This window comes from Aulonocara sp. 'chitande type north' Nkhata Bay, linkage group LG12 (genome assembly GCF_057382095.1).
Source record: "Aulonocara sp. 'chitande type north' Nkhata Bay isolate Kocher_YH1m ecotype deep benthic linkage group LG12, A_spYH_male_GT1.1, whole genome shotgun sequence".
In the NCBI taxonomy this organism is placed as follows: Eukaryota; Metazoa; Chordata; class Actinopteri; order Cichliformes; family Cichlidae; genus Aulonocara; species Aulonocara sp. 'chitande type north' Nkhata Bay.
The window spans coordinates 21479884-21502219 of NC_141355.1; the positions used below are offsets into that span (position 1 = coordinate 21479884).

At 39.9% G+C, this 22336-nt stretch overlaps 2 protein-coding genes and 1 long non-coding RNA gene across 3 annotated transcripts; 1 reads left to right on the plus strand and 2 right to left on the minus strand.

The window, feature by feature from the left end:
* Positions 1 to 759: 759 nt before the first annotated feature.
* ankrd13a (ankyrin repeat domain 13A) lies at positions 760 to 9635 on the plus strand. Its single transcript, XM_086314266.1, has 15 exons — positions 760 to 1261; positions 2329 to 2464; positions 2756 to 2880; positions 2969 to 3014; positions 3357 to 3500; positions 3593 to 3782; positions 4465 to 4531; positions 4620 to 4701; positions 6292 to 6353; positions 6441 to 6571; positions 6667 to 6824; positions 6950 to 7078; positions 7198 to 7358; positions 7470 to 7534; positions 7796 to 9635. Exons 1-15 carry the CDS (start codon positions 1154 to 1156, stop codon positions 7992 to 7994), a joined length of 1803 nt encoding a protein of 600 aa, XP_086170392.1. The 5' UTR covers positions 760 to 1153; the 3' UTR covers positions 7995 to 9635.
* On the minus strand, positions 8925 to 12247 carry LOC147317386 (uncharacterized). Its single transcript, XR_015131834.1, has 2 exons — positions 11854 to 12247; positions 8925 to 11642 (listed from the first exon to the last, which is right to left on the minus strand). It is a non-coding gene; the product is annotated as an uncharacterized LOC147317386 (long non-coding RNA).
* A 2499-nt stretch (positions 12248 to 14746) lies between these two features.
* slc6a4b (solute carrier family 6 member 4b) lies at positions 14747 to 21785 on the minus strand. Its single transcript, XM_086314272.1, has 13 exons — positions 21496 to 21785; positions 20743 to 20877; positions 20430 to 20649; positions 20148 to 20286; positions 19882 to 20016; positions 18839 to 18942; positions 17868 to 17995; positions 17648 to 17760; positions 17357 to 17488; positions 17053 to 17152; positions 16832 to 16932; positions 16150 to 16317; positions 14747 to 16053 (listed from the first exon to the last, which is right to left on the minus strand). Exons 1-13 carry the CDS (start codon positions 21695 to 21697, stop codon positions 15973 to 15975), a joined length of 1758 nt encoding a protein of 585 aa, XP_086170398.1. The 5' UTR covers positions 21698 to 21785; the 3' UTR covers positions 14747 to 15972.
* Between the last annotated feature and the right edge of the window lie 551 nt (positions 21786 to 22336).

Genomic DNA, 22336 nt, shown 5'->3' on the forward strand with positions numbered 1-22336 from the left:
GTACACTGTAGTATTTTTTATGTCTTAAATTAATCTCCATACATGTTCACCTACCGACAGCCTTTTAAATCGCGCTTTGTACATCTTTAACACTGATGCAATTTTAGATTAAAAAAACAAAAACGGCAAGTGACCAACCCAGATACAAGACATGAAAACAGTCATGTGTATTAAATCATGTATTAAAATTTGACTGCGTAGAGCAGAAAAAGGCACCGAACGTAACTGAGACAGATGAGTTTTTAATTAATATTGATTTGTGAAGTTTTAAACAATAAGCCGGATACATACAACGTTATATACTATCTTTAAATTTAGCAGGCGTAGTTATGTACATTATAGTACAGGAGATGTGATTCTGTTCTGATTGATTTAATATGTCGCTTGTCTCTTTGAGATTGTCAATGTTATTGTTCTAAATAAAGTTCATTTTTTAAAAAAGTTATGTACATTATAACCTGGCGGTACAGATTTAGATTTTTAACCCGCATCCACCCCCTCTCTCAAAACGTAATATTGCCAATCCCATTTCAATGTTATAGGGCATAATAGGACAATTAACTTTCTGGGAATTTACATGGTTTGTTTAGCTAATGTCTGCACGATATAGCAGCGCTACATTTCAAGAATTCAAAATATGGGAACCAAAGTTAGACAATATAGAAATCACTTTATTTAGTCATAGTACTAACAATGAAGGTTCTGCAACCCCCACGTCGACATGCTAAATGGTTGATTCCAGACTGGGACTGTCTATTATTTTTTTTAAGGCGATGATTTTAACTACGAGTGCTGTTTCATTTGTTTTTAGCCTAAATGATTTTTTGTAAACCGTATATAAGGTGTTCCTTTAAAATTGACCATTAGGTTACCTTAATCAGGCGATATTTAATGGACTGCGAGTCTGTTTCTATATAGAACACCCCTGTCGTTGCTGGGAACTACTCCTGGCACTTCCTTGTTCAAAAGTTTTATTTAGGGGAAGGCTTGGGGGGGAAAGTTGGTCACCGGATTGGTTATTCCTTCGACGCTGCTGTCAGACATTAAAGGCATGGATCAAAGCTTTTTGGCGTAACTACTGTGGCTGTCCCAGCTTTTCTCATGGCTCCAGTTGTTAGAGGGTGGCTAACGTTGCACTGAAAGAAAGAGGAAGATGTCCATGGCTAACATTAGCGAAGACATCAGGGTGAAGTTTCCCCTACATTCCGCAGTGTGGGAGAATGACTACAGGAAGCTGGAGCAGCTATTAACATCAACGCAGGTTGGTTAAAACCACTGGCGAGGTTGGTAACTTTGGCACCGATACTCAGCTAGCCGGACTAAGCCAGGAGTGAGCTGCTGAATTTCCGCAGGCAGGCAGTTAAAGAAGGCCAGTGGTGTTTACAGATGCTCCGCAGGCAGCCACATACACATGACACTGAGTAGCGCAGCTTTTTACGCATCTATAAGTTTGAAAGCTTTAAAAGACAAAAAAAACCCAAAAGTCTTCCGGTACAGACTGGTAGCTTGTTTCCAGTTAAAATGTAAGCTTCTGTCCCATTTCACTGGATTCCTCAAATACACTGATTAACAGAGAGCAGTACGTGTTTTATCACTCGCATGCATAGATTTGTTGTTTATTTTTGCACTACCTACAGTAACTCGGCATTGCTATTTAGCTTCAAAATGGAGAGATCCAGTAGCTCAAACAATAAGAAGTGTTAGGGATGGGTATTGATAAGAGTTTATTGATGCAAATGCCATTATTGACTTTCTTTATAGGTCAGATTGGTTTTTACTGTCAACTCAGTTTCATTTTCACTGCTTGGACAAAGTGTAGGGGGAAATAAGCTTGCATGTGACTCAGGTGTGTAAAAAGTGCCGCTATCACGAGTCTGGTGTCACTGTTGTGCAATCTGCAACTTTTGGAAAAAAATGCCATGTGTCGTGTAAAGATTCGATGTTTTGGGGGGTTTATGATAATCCGATGAATAGTATAAGCTCTAGATTCCCATCCCTACGCTGATAATTACCTCAATACGTGCTTGAGAGTGTATTTTATTTACTTAAAATGGACAATGCAGTTTGACATAGTTCCAGTACAGAGCATGAAACTGATGTGCCGCACAAAGAGTTTATAGCTGTTCCTAATTTTCAGCCCTTGTTGGGCTTATACATCCAAACTATACAATTATTATGATTCCTCTGTACTGACTCCAGCAGTTTTATATCATTGTTAGCCATGACCAAATTGCATGTTGTTGACTGCACTGGTTATAGTAATCGCTTGGAGGTTGTTATGTCAGCTCGGTAGTATTTAATCTAAACAGGCACCTTATTATTTTTCAGAATGACATCGAGGCTGTGGATCCCAGAGGCCGAACACCTCTGCACCTGGCTGTATCACTCGGGCACCTGGAGTCAGTGAGAATCCTGCTGAGACATGGCGGTCAAGTGACTAAAGAAAATGCCAATAATTGGACAGGTTTGTTACGAAGCTAGCTACATAACAGACAAGGAGGGCTAGGATTTGGATTGGTTTGTTGGTTGATTTTCAATCCCTGCTGTCTATAACTCTACCCGTCATCTGCTGTTGATGAGGTTTCTTGTAAATATACTTATCCAAGAATATCAACTCCTACCACAGCAGTAAAATGGTTTCTTTGGTCTTTAATTTCATTGCTGAGGTTTTTAATGGTTAATCGTTTCTCAGGAAACGGATGCTGTTGCATTAAAAGGTTTAGTGGTTTGTTTCTGCTTGACTTTCTATGGGCAGTGCTGCAGGAAGCAGTCAGCACAGGAGATCCAGAGATGGTTCAGTTAGTGCTTCAACGCAGAGACTACCTCAAAGCCTCCACTGCCCTGGGAGGAGTGCCTGAGCTGCTGTCAAAGATCCGAGTGGTGTGACTTCATATATTTTTGCCTTTTGCTTGTCATCATTTGTAAGTGTGCCTGGAAACATTTATAACATTTCTTTTGCTCTTTCTAGTCTCCAGACTTCTATATGGAGATGAAATGGGAATTCACCAGTTGGAGTAAGTTTTTTTTTTTTTTTTTTTTTTTTTTGTGAGTGGAAATATATATTTTTTAAGTAGCTTTTTAAAGTAGACAAGTGTATAAATAGTATTATGTTCATGCAAAAACAGCTAGTTTATCAGAAATCCAGTATGCAAAAGAGGGATGGTTTCAAAAGTTGTTTTTTTTTTTTATTTAAGGCAGCAGTCTATTTTTAAAGATTGACACTTTTCCTGTGCGGCTTCATCAGGTCACACAGGAAAAACTACATACCTGCCTGATGGCAGGTGAAGTATTTGTTTGCTTAAGTGGTGTTTTTCACGTATGGATGCTTTTTGTTTCTGTATCCTGTTGTTTCGCAGTTCCTCTCGTGTCCCGGGTTTGTCCGAGTGATGTTTGCCGCATCTGGAAAAGCGGCGCCTCGCTGCGAGTGGATGTTACTCTTCTAGGCTTTGAGAACATGACCTGGATCAGAGGGCGTAGAAGCTACATCTTCAGAGGAGATGGCATGTGTTTACACTCCCTCACACAGACGAGTTTTCTTTGCTGCTGTTTTGATTAAAATGGTCTAAGCGACTCCCTGTCTGCGTGTCTGCAGATTCATTTGCAGAGCTGATGGAGGTGAACCATGATGATGAAGTCGTGGACATCGAACGCTTCAACATATCCCAAGAAATGGAGGATGTGACGTTAGAGTCAATGCAGCCAGCTGAGCAGGAAGTTGCAAAAAGGTTGACGACTCCTATTGTCAACACCTACTTGGACACAAAGGATATTGCTTTTGAGAGGTAAGAGGCATTTATTCCTCCTTGTTCCTGTTTTTCCTCATGTCAGGAAAGGATCTAAATTTGTTTGATAAGCTGCGACAGAACTCCAAAGCTATGCTACTTCACGAGAGTTGGCTTCTCATGGCATCTTGTTTCAGTGGAATTACTGCCTGAGCCAGGTTACTGTGTAACCCATTAGAGTTCATGATCACCACCTCTGATCTATGGATGACATTTCCAGTAGTATAAGATAATAAATATTTTGAGGCCTTACATGGAATATTCTTAAATTTTTCAAAATTAACACGTCAAACCAGAATCTAACATGTTAAAATAGCAGGGTAGATGATTCTCTATTATACAGTATATTGAGTTATTATGGAATTTTTACATGAGATATTCAAGCTTTTTCTTGTCTGTCCTTCTGGAAACTGTAGCATCTAAATGCAATATTTATATTTAGTACTTTTTTTTTTGTTGTTGTTTATTCAACATCCAGCTAGAGGACATGTTATCACAATGATGATGACGACACAGGTGACAGACGGCATCTTACTTCAGCTATCCTTACATTAGTAGTTGCTGTTGCACTGTTGGATTGTGAATGTATTTGAATCTAAAGAACAACGATGAATCTCTTCTATTATGATGTTTTATGTTTTCTGGATATATACCAGTCTTTTGTTTTGTGTTTTTCCTACAGGACTAAGTCTGGCATTTGGGGCTGGAGAGCTGATAAAACTGAAGTAGTCAATGGATTTGAAGCGAAGGTATAGAGAAGTTATAAATCAAACCAGAATGTGTTTATAAAATGTGCTGGTTTTATTACCTGACATTGTATTTTTGTCATTTTCTCAGGTTTTCAGTGTGAACAATGTAAATGTGGTAATCAGGACACGGACGGAGCATCTTACAGACGAGGAGAAAGCCAGGATAAAAAGTACAGTTTTTAAGTATTTCAGTATATATATTGTTTTTGTTTGCTTTTGGGGGGGGTTTCAGCACATAGTTTAAATGAACTGATCAGTGACAGCATTAATTATTAAGTATCCTTTGAAAGAAGCTCAACACAGCCGGGCTTTCTTTGTGTTAGCTGGCTCACAAAACCTAGAACCTAGTTGATGATAACGGATCTGTTAAGCCAGACTTTCTGCTTCAGGCTCTGCACAGACAAATAAAGCAGACATGGAAATTTCTTTAATTTGTCAGTGGATCAAAGTTGTATTTATTTTTTTTAAGTTTAATAAACATTTTTGGTGTTTGTTGTGTGTTCTAGCAGCTGCAATTCCTGCAGTGTAAAGGAGACTTATCAGCAGATTGGAAGCAAGCATAAAAACATTTATACGTTTTCTGCATCGCCAAAACAATATATGCAAATTTTAAGGGACCTGCTGTGATTTTACAGCTTTGCTTCTTTCATTATATCAGTAAGGTAGGGCTTAATAACTTAACTTCCCCCATCCTCCCAGCAGAGAAAACAAGCTGTAAACAAGAGCACTCAGGGAGATCTCCTTCTGCAGGGCGAGGGCTACACTAAACTTCAATGTTTTATGATGTCTTTATTACAGCACACGGTTTTCAGCCTGTTATGGTGTCATTGTGACATCATAGCGTGTTGTATTTGGTTCATAGCTCCCTCCATGCCCTTTCATATGAATATAACTCTCATGATATATTCTAAGAGTATATATTTTGACAGGTTCCTTGGAATGCGTTTTTCACAGTGAACTTTAGCCTTTGGTGCTAAGAATGAAGGTGAAGGCAACCTGGGTACTTATGTGAAGTTTGAAGATGATCTATAAAAATTGTGGGTAATATAAAGTTTTTACAATTAATTTTTCACACTTGGTGTGACCTTGACCTGATTGTTTTTTGTTTTTTTTTTTTACCAAAATGACATCAGCTCAAGAAAAAGGTATCTTGATAAGAATGCTAACAAACACATACTAAAAAAGAACCAAATCCATACACCTACCCTTCGGGAGGAGAAAAAAGAATCAATGAAGTCGTGGTATATTTTAAACTGAAACTCTAAACATAACCTTTGCCCCACAAGATTATTCATTCAGCACAAGTTACCATAGTGATTTAGCCAGGTAAAACGAGAGCTGCTCTTGTCACACCAAAAACTCCAACTTTAAGCTTGACATAGCTCGCTAACCAATTGATCTCGCTTTGTAGCGCTCTAGTATTAATGTGGCTATTATTTTGCCTTGTATCACTCACCTAAACACCAGCACCAACACTGGCAGGGTCGTCCTCTCTGACATGTATCCCTGACTGATTGAGGCAGATCCATGGATGCCCCATCCACTAACCCAAAGGACCCAAAGTGTCAGCGAAATAAAATAATAGTAATAATAAAGTTTAATTGTTGATGCCTTTCAAAACAACATGAAATCTGCTGCCAGTTCAAAATGTCAGGGAAGTGGTTTGAATGTTGTTATAGTCAACTTTTCTTTACACTCATAACAGAACTGAATCTGAGTGCTGATTGGCTGCTTTTCTTTTGTTTTTGGTCTTTCCAAAGGTGAAAGAAACATCCTGGAGTCTCTACTGGGGACTGTGGAGCAGCACATAAATGCGCAAGGAGTAAGTTGTTCCTTCAGCATTATTGTAAACGTGATACATTTTGTTGCCATGCACCTGCTTATTTTTTGCGACTTCATCATTCTGTAGGACCTGACTCTCGAATATGCAACTGCCAACAATCCCACTGCGATCACTCCAGAGGAATACTTTGATCCCGACTTTGACCTTGTGAAACGAGACATCGGCCGTCCTATTGAACTGAGCATTCGAACACAGAAGTAATTTCAAGTGTTCTAAACTCCAGTCCACTCATTTTCCTAGTTGTATTGTGGAATTTAATGTTTCACTTTATCTGCAATCTCCTCTCACGCAGATTCAAAGGAACATTGTGGATGAGTGAGGACCATCCCCTCTCCCTGGTGGAGCAGGTAACCCCCATTATCGACCTCATGGCTCGCACGAGTTCCCATTTTGCAAGACTACGAGATTTTGTAACCCTGAAATTCCCTCCTGGATTTCCTGTTAAAATAGGTATTTTTGCAGTTTTATGATTTTTATTTATTGTTATTTTTTTCACTAGAAATTTTGGATTTGCAGAAGCACTCTGATACCCTTTCTGTTGTCACTTTGGTATCTCATGTGGCCCTCTCTTTCAGAGATTCCCCTGTTTCATGTGCTTAATGCCAAGATTACCTTTGGTAGTGTAAATAAATGCAGCACTGAGGAGGAAGCGAACACATCAGCAGCAGCCACACCAACATCCACAGGAGACGATGAAGCAGCAGGTTGGAAAGCAGATGGTTTATCCAGAATATTTAAACACAAAACGCACGATTGTCATTTTAAACTGCTCAACTACTGGTTTTTTTTTTGTTTTTGTTTTTTTTTTATCCATCCTACCCAGCACCACCTCCTTTCCAGGTGTGTCCCTCGGTGTTTGAGGTACCTGCGAGTTATCACCGTCGCGGGGGAAGCCGCCACATGCCTGTGTCCAATAACGATGAGGAGCTCTTACAGTACGCCATCCATCAGAGTCTCCTGGAGTCTCGTCAAGGCACTGGCCAGGTCAGAGCAATCGTCACTGACACAAACTTCTTTTTCATGCAAATTTCCCCCCCCCCCCCCCCCCCCACATGCTGAAGACTGTAACTTCCCCTGGTGTTTGTGTATTTGTAGGAGGGGCTCTGGGATCATGTTGATGGGGACTTCGCTGATGTAATGCCGATTAACCAGAGTGACAGGTAGGAACAGATTAACAGTGTTACAAGTAACTCTGTTACTGAGTGTTTTAATAGAAGGTGCTTGCAGCTTAGGAGGCCTAGGGATTCACATGGTTGGTTTTGTAGTGTTTTTAGTCAAACTTTATCACATATTTATTCTGCGCACCTTAAGTCTGTTCAGTGTCCACCTGTGAGGATGATATTCTGCCTCGCTGCCTGTAAGCATCAGTAAAGGCAACAGGAAAAAAGGTGAATCTCAGTTTTATCCTGTTGACCTTCTAGGAGTATCCCAGAGGGGGTGCTGGTGGATTATAGAGACACCTCCAGCCCTCCCAGCTCTGCCTCTGCCTCTAGCCCTGATTCAGACCTGCGTCTAGCAATGGAGCTTTCTGCAAGAGCTCAAGAGGAAGAAGAGAGAATGAGGAAACAAGAGGAAGAGGAGCTGGAGAGGATATTGCAGCTTTCGCTCACAGAGAAATAAAGGGAATAAGAGGGAAATATAAATATTAATAATACAAATTCTGCTGATCCAGAAAGCAACCACCACACCTCAGTTTTCCTTCCTAACCACTCTCATCAACTATGCAACTGCAGATCTCTTTCTACAACAGATAATTCTTACACAGCCAAAATCAAACTGTCTGTATCCAATATTTTTCAGAAGGTATTTTGGTAAGAGTATACTCTTTTTTTTGTATATTTCTATCTCAGTATAGTGTCTCCATCGTCACGCTTCTTTCCTGGACTGTTTGAGATCATTCTGGATGGGTTCTACTTTTTATTTATTCAGTTTCTTTGTTTCAGTTCAGACTCACAGCGGCAACTTGCAGGTATTTCTGTCACTGTTGTCTCGGGTGAGGGTTGAGTCAGTGTAACGTGGTTCTGTGAACAAAAAAAGTTTGACTGACTGCTCAAAGGTGACTTCATATAGTGTCGGCACACAAATGTGATATTCGCGGCCCCGGCAAACAAACACAGCAGTGCTGTCATTGTAAAGTCTCCCTACATAGTCACTTGGTTGAAGATATTGGACTCACTGAAAAGCAGAAAACTCAGGGTTAGCAGTTTTGTTTTGTTTTTGTTCCTTTGCTTTGGAATAACTTTGTTAATCAGCTGTAAAACTGACAGAAGTTAGCCAGGTAAATGATTTTAATATGGTACCACTCTAGCATATCGTTCTATAAGAACACTATGCCAGTGTTAAGTTGGAAAGGTTTGTTGGGTTGATTCAGATGTTCATATGTAAATGTGTCTTCTTGTACTTTGTGAATGTACTCTCTACAGATGGAGTAGAGCATGTTGCTTTGAAAGAAATTTGAAATTAGCCGCATGGTGTAGTATCTCTTTGCAAAAAGGATAAAGGGGGTGGTTGGCTTTCCTTTCCTGTCTTGAGCTTCTGGTGAAAATTGACTTCTCTTTTCTTTTTTTTCTTTTTTTTGTAAATTCTCACTGAGCAACTTCACCTCAATTCAGAAATGCAATAGCAAAGACCAGTCTGTCTGTGGATTTATAATAGTCATGCAGCTGGGAAGCAGTAGTTCCAAAGGGCAGTCTACATTTTGTATCCATGAACAACTCAACACCTCTGTGCGGAAGAAGGAAAGCAGCACAGACCCTGAGGTCAAGCATGAGCGCCATACGTTGGGGTTTGATTTTTTTTTTTTCCTTTTCTTTTCTTCAGCATGTGCCAAGGATTGCTTCGCTCTGATAACACGTGGTGGAGCTGAAGCGTGGCAAAATTTATATGCAGTGCAACTCAGACTAAACTGTTTAAATGAGTTTCTTTAAAATTTTGTAGTTTGAAAAACAAGGTGTCTCAGCTGTGTGATGCCAAGTAACACTCATTAACCACTGTCAATGATTTTTACTGACAACCAACCACTTTATCAGAGGTCTGTGCGACTGACTGCATCAGAAGCTTCAGCTGAACAGCTACTAACTGTAAAGATCAAGTTGCCAAACTGCTGAAAAGTCAAATTTGAAAATGGTAGCTTTAGTTAATTTAATGAAAATCTTTGCAGTGCGCCATTTGAGCTGTAAGTTTTTTTATAATAGGTTGAAAGTTTCAGAGAATGTGTCAGTTTTCAAAATGTTGTGAAATAAAAGCACTTTATTTCCATTACTGCATGCTTCTTTTTTTTTTTTTTTTTAAATGTGGTGTGTGTGACCATGAATAGTTGCCTGTCTCTATGTGTGAACTCTGTGATGGACTGATGACCAGAGTGTGAGTCTTAGATAGAAAGTACTTACATAGAAAAAGCATAGAAGTGCTTGTATGAATGAGTGAATGAGGCGAGCTGTATGAAAGTGCTTTGAGTGCGCAGAGTAACAAAGCACTAAATAAAAACCAGTCCATTTACTGTTTGATTTTATCCTGCACATCAGGTTCAGTCATGACCAGATCAAAACAAAGACAGCAATGATAACTTGCTCTCACTTTTTAATCTCAAAGTTTAATGCTTGCAGAACTTTTGCTTTTCATCAAACAAAAAATACAACCAATCACAAAATTTCCAGCTTTGAAACCCAAATAAATAACACATGGTGCTCTCTTTTTATAAAATACAGGCCCAGATTACTACTTGTGCCATTAGGTGAGCATTTTAAATCAGTTTTGTCTCATTCTATTTACAAAAGCAATTTTACATAAACTAATATGCAGTGGAGCCAAAAAGCCTTAAAAATGAATCTGAATTTCAGAATATCTACCCCCTATTTGAAAATGATAACAGCTAATAGCAAATGATTCAAGGAGTTTCTTGTGATGTGTATCATCTTAAAGTAGTTCCTGCGAGCCCGGTGTGTTGGCTCCTTAGCAGTAATAATATTCTCCAAAACCAGAAGGGTGAAGGATGTCTCTGATGAAACCAGTGGTTCTCCTTGGTCAGGGTGGAATCAACTCAGTACAAGTATCCATCTCCAGAGCACTTTGGGTTTAATGCACTGTTATCCTTCTCTCTCTCCGCATATACCCTTGTGCTACTGACACAAATCTCGCATTTACACACCTACCCAACCCAAGAGACCACCGCTCCTCCTCTGAGACCAGACTAGGCGTGGTTATTTCAACTGCACTTTTTATTCTTCTACTTTTTATTTAGAAATGTCCTTATCTGTGATGGAGTTGCTTTTAAGTGACAGTGAACAGCGAGGTTTAGATGGAGCAATTTCTGGAAAGTTTTAATCTGCGATCTTTGTCTAGTCATAAAATGTGATTCAGTTTCTTTTGCCACTATCACCTGAAGATGACACAGGTGATAGTGGTAAAGCAGTTTTCTGCTGGAAACATGAGGCCCAGTCTCAGATGTTTGATCTCCACTGTATCTGTGTTCACTTTAAATTATATTAATAATTGACCTGAGATCAAGATAAATTAAAGACATTAAAGATACACTGATCAGGCATAGCATTATGGCCACCTGTCTAATACTGCGTTAGTCCTTCTTTTCCTACCAAAACAGCCTTGAACCATCAAAGCATGGACTCCACTAGCCCCCCCGGAGGTGCAATTTGAGCTACTGTAGCTCAAATTGCACCTTCGGGGGGGGGCTAGTGAAAATGTTGCATTGGGCCAAGTTGGCCAGCCGTTACTCTTGACGTACATCAGTGAGCCTCCATGCTTGGACCACTTCTGATAGAAACTGACCACCGTACACCGGGAAGAGCCCAAGAGACCTGCAATTCTGGAGATGTTCAGTAGAGTTGGCTATCACAAAGTGGCCCTCAAACTCACTCAAACACCTATGCTTGCACATTTTCCTGCTTCTAACACACCAAATTTGAGGACATAATGATTACTTGCACCCTAATATAGCCCACACTCACCAACAGGTGCCATGATGAAGACATAATCACTGTTATTCACCATCAGTGCTCACAAAGTTACGCCTGATCTGTGTTTATAAACTAACTGCGCACACTGGGCTTTTTGGCAGCTGCTTTTCCCTCAGTCGGTTCCCATCTGCACATGGTTACGGCAACAGAGCGGGTGTAACTTTGCAGACAGAACAGGATTGTCTCTCGGTTCATATGTCCTCCAGATTTCAGCGACGAGACAGCGGTTTGTAGACGCAGACAGCCATAATGATCATCAGCACCAGCACCACCGCCAGGACACTCCCCAGTGTGACTGTAAGGACAAAAACACAAGCACAGCCAATAAAAACAGACTAACGGGCAGACAAGCGCGACGGGTTAACTGGTTACACTGGTTTAAAGGTTTCTGTTGCAGTATATAGTTGTGGTCGCTGGAGACTAAAGAGAAATAAACACCTTGAACCTTACACCTGGATGTCGGGATCATTGAACGGCCCCTCCACAGGCCTCACATTTGTTCTCACCTAAATTCTGCTTCTGCAGGACCACATAAGCTCTCTCGGCCACCCTGTAGTCGTCGGGCTGAGCGATAACCAGCGCATTAAAGCACATTACTGCAGCTTGTGTGAGAAGATGCAGCATCTTAGCAGTGGAGGATGGAGATGGAGGATGAGGATGACAGCGAGGGGTTTCTTCTTCCGCTATAGGATCTGGGTCCTAACGCCGTTGGATTATTGTATCGTGAAACTGTCCAGAACAAGGGTGTCAAACAAAAGGCCCGGGGTCCAGAATGGGCCCGGCAAAGAATTCAGCTGGACGTCTTGGAAAAGACGAAGGAGCGCATGCATTTTGTACTTTGAATTGTTTTTAATACGTTTGAGAGCTTTTCATATTGATGAAGATCCTCCCCACAGTCTTTCCTATTCTGTTCCTTCAGTCTTTTTATCTTTCACACGTAACGTAGGTGTCTACAGCTGTGTCCCCACCAACTCCCTCGCCCTTTGTTGCCTTGTGTGTGAACATATTGTCCCAGTCTCCCCTAGGCCCTATTCCCGAAAGTGGATTAAATTAACAACTCTGAGCTTGTTTTTAAAATTTTGAGTTTGATGAACACGCTTCGTGGAATAGCCCTTTGACTGGTTACAGCTCAACTATGAGACTGAGAGATTATTCATCTCAGCCTAGTAAGCTGAGCTAACTGTAGACTCTCTCAGCAGCTCTGACACTGAAAGCTTCAGGATGGTGGAAATACAAAGTGTACAAACTCTTTTCTCTTCTCCGCAACATAAAACAGTCGTGTGGTGTCTCTCACACTCTCAGTTTCTGAAATGTCAAAGAGCAAAGAAGGCTCGTTAGAAAGGTTGAGCTCCTTGAAGTTATATTTTAATATAATTACTCTGCGTGACTGGGGTATAATCTCATCGTTTATAGACAAGTGCACACCATTGCAAACTCGTACAGCTGTTGATTACATGCTAGAAAGGCATAATGAGTGTTAAGAAATGTCAGTCACGGTGACCTGAATGTAAAATCGAAGGCTTCCTGGATACATTTATCACAACAAGACAGCATTTCATAATAGCATGAAGCCAGAAATTGTATTGTAATGGAAGGCATTTAAAATCATAAAGTTATGACCTTAAGCTTAACACAAAAATATAAAAGGACTCATCATTATCAAATCATTATTGTGTGTTTTTTAAAGCTTTTTCAGTACGATGCAAAGTGTCTTCAGATAACGGCTGACATGACTTAGCAATATAGAAACCGAATTAAATTAAATTTTAGTTTAATCAGTGGAAAGTATTTTTTAATTCAGCAGTAAATTAGATGATCAGTCAGTTGAGTTGCTTAACAGTTAGACCTCCAAGTGTCATCAGACCATCTGCTGCAGTTAGGATCACCTCAGCCATCTGTGAATATCAGGGCTAGGCAAGTGAAAGGACCCTCTGGAAGGGGATGGAATCAGAAGTAAATGAGCTGGGGAGGTCGCCGCCTGAGGAATTTGGTTATTTTGGGAGTTTTAATTCCTTTTATTGTTAATACAAGTGTTTGAAGTTTTGCATTCCTTATTCTAGTAGATTACAAGCTTTATTTCTTGTGGCATCTATGAGTGTTTGAGTCCATTTTTTTCTTATAACTCCCCAGTGATAACTTTCAGTTTTTCATCCTGTGTTTTCTTTCATGTATATAATAGTAGTTTTGATCATCGTGGTTTCCCTATCTGTTTCTCTGTGTTTATGTCTTTGTCCTGCAGTGTTCCCTCGTCTCTAACTTTATGTTCAGTCCTCATGTGTCCATGTTAACTATGTTTCCTGCCTTCGTATTTGTGAATATTCATGTATTTTTCAGCCTCCTTTGTTTACTTCCTGTTTAATTTTAAGGTTTGTTATCTTTTGTCTCCTGTGTTGATTTTGCTTCTTGTCTTTAAACAAAAACCCAACAAATAGATGGCTCAGGAGATAACACGTGTTGCCTACTAGTCAGGAGGTTGGTGGTTTAGTCCTTAGCTTCTTTAGCCTACCTGTAGGCTAAAGAAGCTAGCTTAAAATGCTTATGCTAATCGGTGGTAGAAAAGCATAATACCCAGTATCAGTCCCTTTGTTGTTGAATCTCTTACAACTGTCAGATGTATTTTGTGTCACCACTGGTTAAATCAGCAACTAGAAACTACAGCCATGTACAATGGACACCAACAAGTCAGAGAAGAGTACAGTCAAGTCTAACTGCCTGCACATGTGATGAATGAATGTTATTCCTTTATTTCTATTATTCACCCCTTGTTAGAATTATTAGCATTAACTGGAGGGTTTAACAGTGTGTTCATGCAGTAATTCTTTCCATGTATACTGTTTCTAAAGCTGTCCATATCAAGCAGGAGAGAACCACCTATTTAGCGTTGCCTCTTTTATGTGTCTCCTGTGCTTGCCTGTTCTCTACTTCAATAGCAGTCACTGACACAAAAGGGCTTTGATCTGCACGTCCATCACCCAGCAGCTCATTGGGGAATCAAATGTTTCAAAACCACTTCCCACTCTCGTATATTTTCATACCTGTCAGCCTTGACGTGATGGAGCCGTGCTCAGATAAAACTCTGAAGGGTAGCGTTAGCGGAAATTGTACATGTGTGTGTGTCTGTGTCAGTGTGAGGGCCTGAGGAGATCAGAAGGTTTAAGCTGCTCTATTCGCCCGTATGTGGATGGATTGTGGATGTTGCAAATTAGCTTGTTAATTAGAATATCTAATAGAGGTGAACAATGACAGCCAACAGCCATTACAAAGACACGAAGATCATCATGTGGAAATTACAGTTCAGGAAAAGCACAGGGTGTTTGATATAAATAGTGGAATTTAAAAATCTTATGCACTGTTTTTCTTCCTTTTGTCACATTTAATCTGTTCTATTGAAAAGGAGTACAAACGATGCTATAATTCATTTACACACACATGTCTACAGAAACCACACCGAAGAGAACAGAAAGCACAGAACAATCATCAACCTCGGGCATCACATCGTTCCCTAATTGTAAATAAAGGATAAAGCATTTCAGATAAGGTAACACTAAAACAGAGCTACTATTTATATGCAAAACACAAACAAACAAGCAAACAAACATTTGAACAGTCTCAAATTAGAAAGTGGAAATATTGTCTGGAGAGGCACAGAATCCATAGATATCAATACAACCTTTCCAAGTTTTGCAAATACAGTATAGCATGTATTCATATTAAGGCAAGACAGGCTATCTGGAGTTAAATGAAGCTATCAGACAAAGACCAGAAAATATTCAACAGTCTCATTTAAAATAATCATGAGATTCTTTTACATATTGTAGTAGTGTCTACTTTAACTGTGAAACATACACTCACAGTTATGATAAGAAGATTACACTTTTAACACGGTCTTTGTCTGAGAGTCTCACTTACCTCCACTGCAAACACTAGTAGGGAAAAAAACAACTTTTTCAACTTTTACTTCTTCAAGCTGCTGCCTTTAAAATCCTATGCAAGCACTGTATTACAGACCTACTGTCTAAATACAAAATACATCAAATACACTGTAATACACTCTTTTGTTATTTACCTCAGGTTTTGGTTGTAAATAACACGAAATGACTCACTCAACCGAGATTAACTATGATAGCCTCACTGCTGCTACAACTGCAACACTGATGATCCCACTGTTAGTAAAGCTGAGCATGTAAAGCAACACTGTACATAAAATATAGAAATGTTCCCATGCAAATATTCCCATGTTCCTTGGCATCATCTATCTTTATAAGATGAAAAGAGACCACAGATTTTACCACTTAACTTGTACAACCACAAGAAAGCAAAACGAGAAAACTCTAAACTATCCTGGTGACGCAGGTCTGAATCGCTCTCTCTCTATCGTTTCTGTTTCTCTCTCTCACACAAACACACACACACACATAGGGCAGAGATATGAGTATCTCAAATCCTCTCAAAATTAAAAATTTAGCAGCATTTACCTTTATACAGAGTGTACATACGCAGTGAGAGTTCAACACCATTAACTGGTAATCAGTCATAATGTTAGATCATGTTTAGGTTCAGCCATAAACAAACCTACAACTGTGGTTTTAATGGCAATCTAAAAGCACACAGAGATGTTTATCTCTCTATGGTACAGTGGCCATGTTGAGGTTCTCAGCGTGGATGTCTGGTATTGTCCTCTCGGGCCTCAGACACACGGCCAATCTCTGTGGAAAACAAGGGATGCGTGCAAACGAAGCAGAGGTTAGATTAGAAGAAAATGCATCAGAAACAGTTTCAGGACTTTGCACGCATCCACCGACCTGTTTGAGGGAACCAGGGGTCCACACCAGCTTGTAGACCATGTAGATTGGGACCCAAATGAAGGATGATAAGCCAACGATGTACCCGACTATGATGCTCCAGTCCGGGTACTTGTAATCAAACAGTGCGAGGGGTGGTGCTTTCAGCAGGGAGCTCACAATGATATACTGAGAAGATATGGGATACGCAGCATTTCCATATATGTTAATATATGACCTGTACTGAGTCCATTATTTAAAAATATGTAAAAGAAGTCTTATTGGTGTAGATTTCTAATTCTAAAATGTCATCAGGACAACAACCTTATAGGTGGATGCAAATAAGAGATTAGGGTATCAAACAGCATATGTCTGTGTGCATGCTAGAAAATATTTAAGGAAGCTACTTCACAAAGAGAAGAATTTAATCTACAGAGGGGGCACTGAACTGTCTGCTCTCTTCAACTTTAAAGGCCACTGCTGAAGCTGTCTTTTGATCCTGCAATGAGCTTTCTCTCATATCCTTGTCTGCTACAGCTCACTGATCTCTGAGTGGCTTAACTGGATGATGCTCATTTGACCCAAAGAACTATGTGTTAAAGTATTTACAATGAGTGAAGATAACTAAAAGATCTTGTCGTTTTTATACAGCATAACCGCTGACGTTACGACTGAACCTTTGGGTGTTCAGAGTATCTCTCACCCCCAGAAACGCAGGACTGATAGCAACCCAGCACACTTTCCAGAACAGTCCCGGGGCTTTCCCAAGCATAGCCTGAACGTCATTGCTAAATCGATGGATTCCTGAAATCAGCAAAAATAATACAATCCCTTATAGGTCACCAATTTATACTGGTGATAAAAGAAACAGAAAACTAGTCAATAGATTTCTTCTTTTTTTTCCTTTTTTTTTTTTTTTTTTACCATAGAACCAGGAAACTGCAATAGCCTCAAGGAAACCCACTGCAATAATTGAGCTTCCAACTCCAAACTCCTCCAGCAGCTTCACCACGTAGGCACCACCCTGCCAGTAAGATTTTACAATCATTGATCATCAGTCAGCACTCATTTCCCCTCATTTGAGCAGCAGACAGTAGATAGCACTACTCCAATTTGCTACAATGTATCCAGAGCATTAATTATAATTGAAGGTAATTGTTTTAAAATATTGAGGCGATGCTTTTTGCTCTCTCAGGTTTGATGAGGATATAAAACACGAGTAACTTACATTGGTAAGGGTGCTCAGAGAGCCTAAAAAACAGACAACCACCAAGCACAGAACAAAAAGTTCCCGTCTGTGATAGAACTGATCTGGATATTCATCCAACACAGCAGTGATGATCGCCTCCAGCCCTCCAAACTGAAGCACACAGAGACAGCTGTTATCATTAGAAACATGTAGAGAAGTGTAAGGATGTTTGAAGTTCATGAAATAAGAAATATTGGACTGAATTTATGAATTTGAATCTGTGGTAGTAATCATCATGCACTGAATACTTCTAGGTTTCTCATCTCGTACCGTGCTGTCCAGTCCCAGTGTGATCATCATCATAAAAAAGATGATCGCGAAAAAGGTCGAGCCCATCATGTTTGCAATGGCCTCTGGGTAGGTGATGAAGAGTAGGCTCGGTCCTTAAAAGCACAGAAATGAACATGAACAGATGGGAGTGAGTATCTGTAATTATAATAGTTACAATACATTTTATTTAAAACAATGTTTTACTGTTTTGCCTGCTGACCTTTGTCTCTGGCTACATCCTCAACCTCCACTTGCCTCATCTCTGCCATGTAGCCCAGCACCGTAAAGATGACGAAGCCCGACACAAAGCTGGTCAGACAGTTTACCAAGCTGGTCACGATGGCGTCGCTGCCGAGGAGGAAGCAGCGCAGTCATTGAACTTACTTATAGAAAAACACTTTCTTAAACAACAGGTCTGTTTGCAGACGGAGGCAGAAATGACATTTTCAGCATTTCGCCTGGTTTTCTTTACAAATTTCTTAAAACTTTTTCTGAGACACTTAGCTCACACACACCCAACAAGCCGACAAGATACTGTTTGCTTATAAAGTATAGAATAAATAACTTACAATTAACAGATAATAAAGAATACATTAATTACACATGGAGAAATTAAAACTAGAATTTGCATATTTGAGTTTTTTTTATTTTATTTTTTTATTTGTTTATCAAGAGATTATGGAAACGTATATACATTGTATTGTATGCATCTTACATGACATATTTTCTCAAACATTTCTTTCCCAATCATTTTAACTTTTTCTTGTTAAACAAAAGAGAAATTAAAATACAAAAAACATATTTGAGTTTTAATTTGTATCACACTATGTTCAGCTTTTTAAAAAATTGGTTTATTTTTTTATTTTGGAAATTTATTGCTTAAAATTGTATCGTGCAATTTATCACATTTTTTTCTGAGGTAAAAGAAAATCACACCGTCGGCGCAGAAGTCTCAAAAACTCAAATAGTATCAAATAGTGTATCAAATGTGACACACTAGGCGTTACGGGGATAATGTTTCCAAAGCTTGCCGTTAAAATCAAACACAACGCTCAAAAGGAGATGTGTTTTCACTCGTGCAATGGTTTCAGCATTTCACCCAGAGCATCAGTCTTTACTATTTAAGCCACAACCACAGTTTCAGACAATAACTCAGTGTCTCATATGTCAGCAGGCACTGAGGGATCTTACCGATAGCAGTTGTTTGTGAAAGAGTTGTAGCTTGAAAGAGCCAAGAGGACCCCGAACCCTGGGCCCAGAGAAAAGAATATCTGAGCAGCAGCGTCCACCCACACCTACAAAACACAGAGGCAAAAATGCTCTGGGATGCTGTAGATTATTATGGTATTTAAGAGTATTAAAATAAATTGTCACTGATTAAACACCATCTAATTTTTCTTGTTTTTTTTTTTATTTTATTTTATTTTGCCAAGCAGAGATTGGTTGTGTCAGTGGTACAGTGGGTACACAGCTGTATGCAGGGAGATCTGAAGAGCAGCTCGCATTCGGCATTAAAAAGAAGAGGACAGCGTTGGATATCGGGGAGGGAGACAGAAAGGGAGGCTTTTGTTAATGGCAGAAAATCTAAACCAATTATGCATCTTATTATCCTGCTCTGTGGCTTATTTATGCATCTCATTTCATCTCATCCATATTCTCTTCTAACCAAAGCACTCACACATGTTTTGCAAACAACAGCAGCGAGCTAAGAAGGAAGATGAGAAGGCGCGATAGATAGAAAAGAAATACAGGCTGATTCTCAGGGGACTAGTGGGTAGAATTAAATGAATATTTGGAAGATCCAGCTGTGCTGCATGTCTGAGTGTCATCATTTTAACAAGTTAAATATGCATTGGGATTTCTCCTCAGTGTTGGTTAAAATTATCAAGAATATCAACTTATTTGAGTCATTTCACCAGGACCTGCTAAGTGTGAAAGTTCTAAGAGGTTATAAGCACTTTTTTCATATTAGCAAAAAAATGACCCTGCTATAGATAAAATGCTGCTCTAAAAAGTGGCTGCATTGATTCTTCTCACATCGGTGAAAATAAATTATTCTTTTATTTACTTAATTTTTACACATGTCAAATGAGACTACAGGTAACTGAAAACGTATTCTCGTAGAACAAGGGTTTTATGGATCGTTTAAATTAACAGCATTTGTTTGTTTGTTTTTAACTTTAAATAATTATATAATTTATAACAAACCAGCTGGTCCCCCAGCTTCAACTCACACTGGTCTCCAGCAGCTTTCCCCACTGTGGTTTGAGATAAAACACCACACCTCTCCAGGCTCCTGGCAGAGTGGCGCCTCGAATGAGCAGGATAAAAAGCACAATATAGGGCAATGTGGCGGTCACCCACACTACCTGGTGCAGAGGAAGGCGATATATCAGAGTTGGAAACAAAGGTGTAAGAGAACCAGAAATCTAAGATAAAATCTGTGATTCAAGCAAAGAACATCCATTGTTGTGGCAGTAAAGCGACAGCAAAAAACTACCTTCCCTGAAGTCTTCACGCCCTTCCACAGGCTGAAGTACACTATGGTGAAAATGAGAAAAAGGCAAAGCATCAGCTGCCAGCGAACCCCACCAACATCTCTCAGCCCAGATGACTTGTGGATCTCAAGAACATTCCTCCTGTTGAAACAAAACATGGAACATCACGTTTTCAGCAACAAGATCATATTTCCCAAACAAAACCACCAGCTTGACTGTGTCAAGGATTCCCGCACAGCCGTGTACCTATGTGGTTTTTGCTACTCACACTTACATGCACTTACGTGTAAAATTCCTCTGCCGGAGACCTGGAGGCATTTGTCCAGGTGATGTTGTCCATGCCAAAATAGTTGGTGCAGTCGGGGGTGTTCCACACATTGTCGCAGTTAGTCCAAGGCAGGATGCTGGAGAACGAGGAATAGAAGTAGAAGAGGGCCCAGGCGATGATGGTGTTGTAGTAGAAGGACACATACAGAGCGATGATGCAGATGGCGTATCCTATACCTGAAACACACCAGGAAATGAAAAGAGCTTTGTAGCTGCAAATAAAAAATGTGTTTTGTCCGCACATGATCTGTCGAGCAGCTCAGGCCTCACCTTTGAAAATGGGACAGATGTGTTTCCATATTGATATGGCTCCAGTTCTGTGAAACTGTCCCAGTGCCAGCTCCATGTAGAAGAGCGGAACACCACCAAAGATGGCCATCAAAATGTAGGGAATAAGGAAAGCACCTGCATGGAGAGATGACATCTGAGGACATTTGTAAATGACAAAAACACTAACTTAAACCTGATTTTGGTTCCCATCCCAGCTTAAAGAGTGAATCTGCATGATTTAAGTGAAACTGACCCACTTGTTAGAGCAGGCAAAGAAAGAATTGTCCACATAGTCCTGTGATTCTTTTCCTCGTTTTTGTCCCCTGACCTAAAAATCTTATCTTAATATGAACTTGTTAAGCTCTTTTATTTTTTGAAATTATAAACAAAGACCAAATGCATTTCAAAGACTTTTTAATTGAGTTTCTAACGGATGGATGCTCTCTTCAGCACCATGGACAGTTTCTGCTGTCATCTTTTTCGAGCAGAAACTGTGAGATCAAAATCATTTGAGGACAGAACAAGTTTTACAAACAAAGTCCGCACATCCTAACTTATAGATCGACCTGCTTTTAAACCTTTATAAAGTATACCTTTATATGTAGTGCCGACGTAGGACAGTTTTTCCAATTTCATTGTACTACTGTACTATGTATGACTGTGCAATGACAATAAAGAGTTATCTTATCTTATCTTATCTTATCTTATCTTATCTTATCTTATCTTATCTTATCTTATCTTTAGCCTACTTACCGCCACCGTTTTGATAACATATGTACGGAAACCTCCAAACATTCCCAAGGTCCACAGCAAAGCCAATCACAGACAGGAGAAAATCCATCTTTTTGCTCCATTTGTCTCGGGACTCCGTCTGCGTGATGACCGGCACCGGGACCGCGTTGTTGGTGCTATAGCCGGGGTTCGGGGAGCTGTGGTGGGTCAGACTGCCGGCCATGACCGCTGAGTCCTGTCGGGGCACCGGACTGTGAAAAGTCAGGCAGAGGAACAGCTCCTCAGAGAGGAGGATGCTTCTCCTGTGATGATGACAGGGTCGAGTGGGAGGAGTTGTTGGTGCTACACTTGGGGATACCTGTCAGTAGAAATCATACCCTCACTTTTTAACCGTCTTTCAACTAAAACGTCCAGGATGATTTACAGACTCTAAAGCGACGATGCTAGAGTTGATCAATGCGATAACTCACTTTAAAGGCGAGAGGCCTGTTTTTGAACACGGTTGAATTTCACCAGCAGCAAAGACTGATGGGATTGCAGCTTTACTCACATTTTTTTTTAAACTCCTTTCCCCTGAACGCATCATGATGTGCAGTAAAGTGAATGTTGAAGTTTCGCTGTGTAAGTCATCTCTTGCACGTCACACCATCGAAATTCAAAACTCTGCAACCTCATATTTTCTCTTTTTATCAATATGAATTAGAATTTGTTGCCGCCTGAAACTCAAACTTTAGAATATAAAGACTGAATTTGGATGAATTGGTACATTATGATCCTCATTTTCTGGGGATATCAGTGTCTTTATTTTTGCAAAAAAAGGCCAAGGAAAATTGATTTCAACATCTTATACCTGAAACATGAG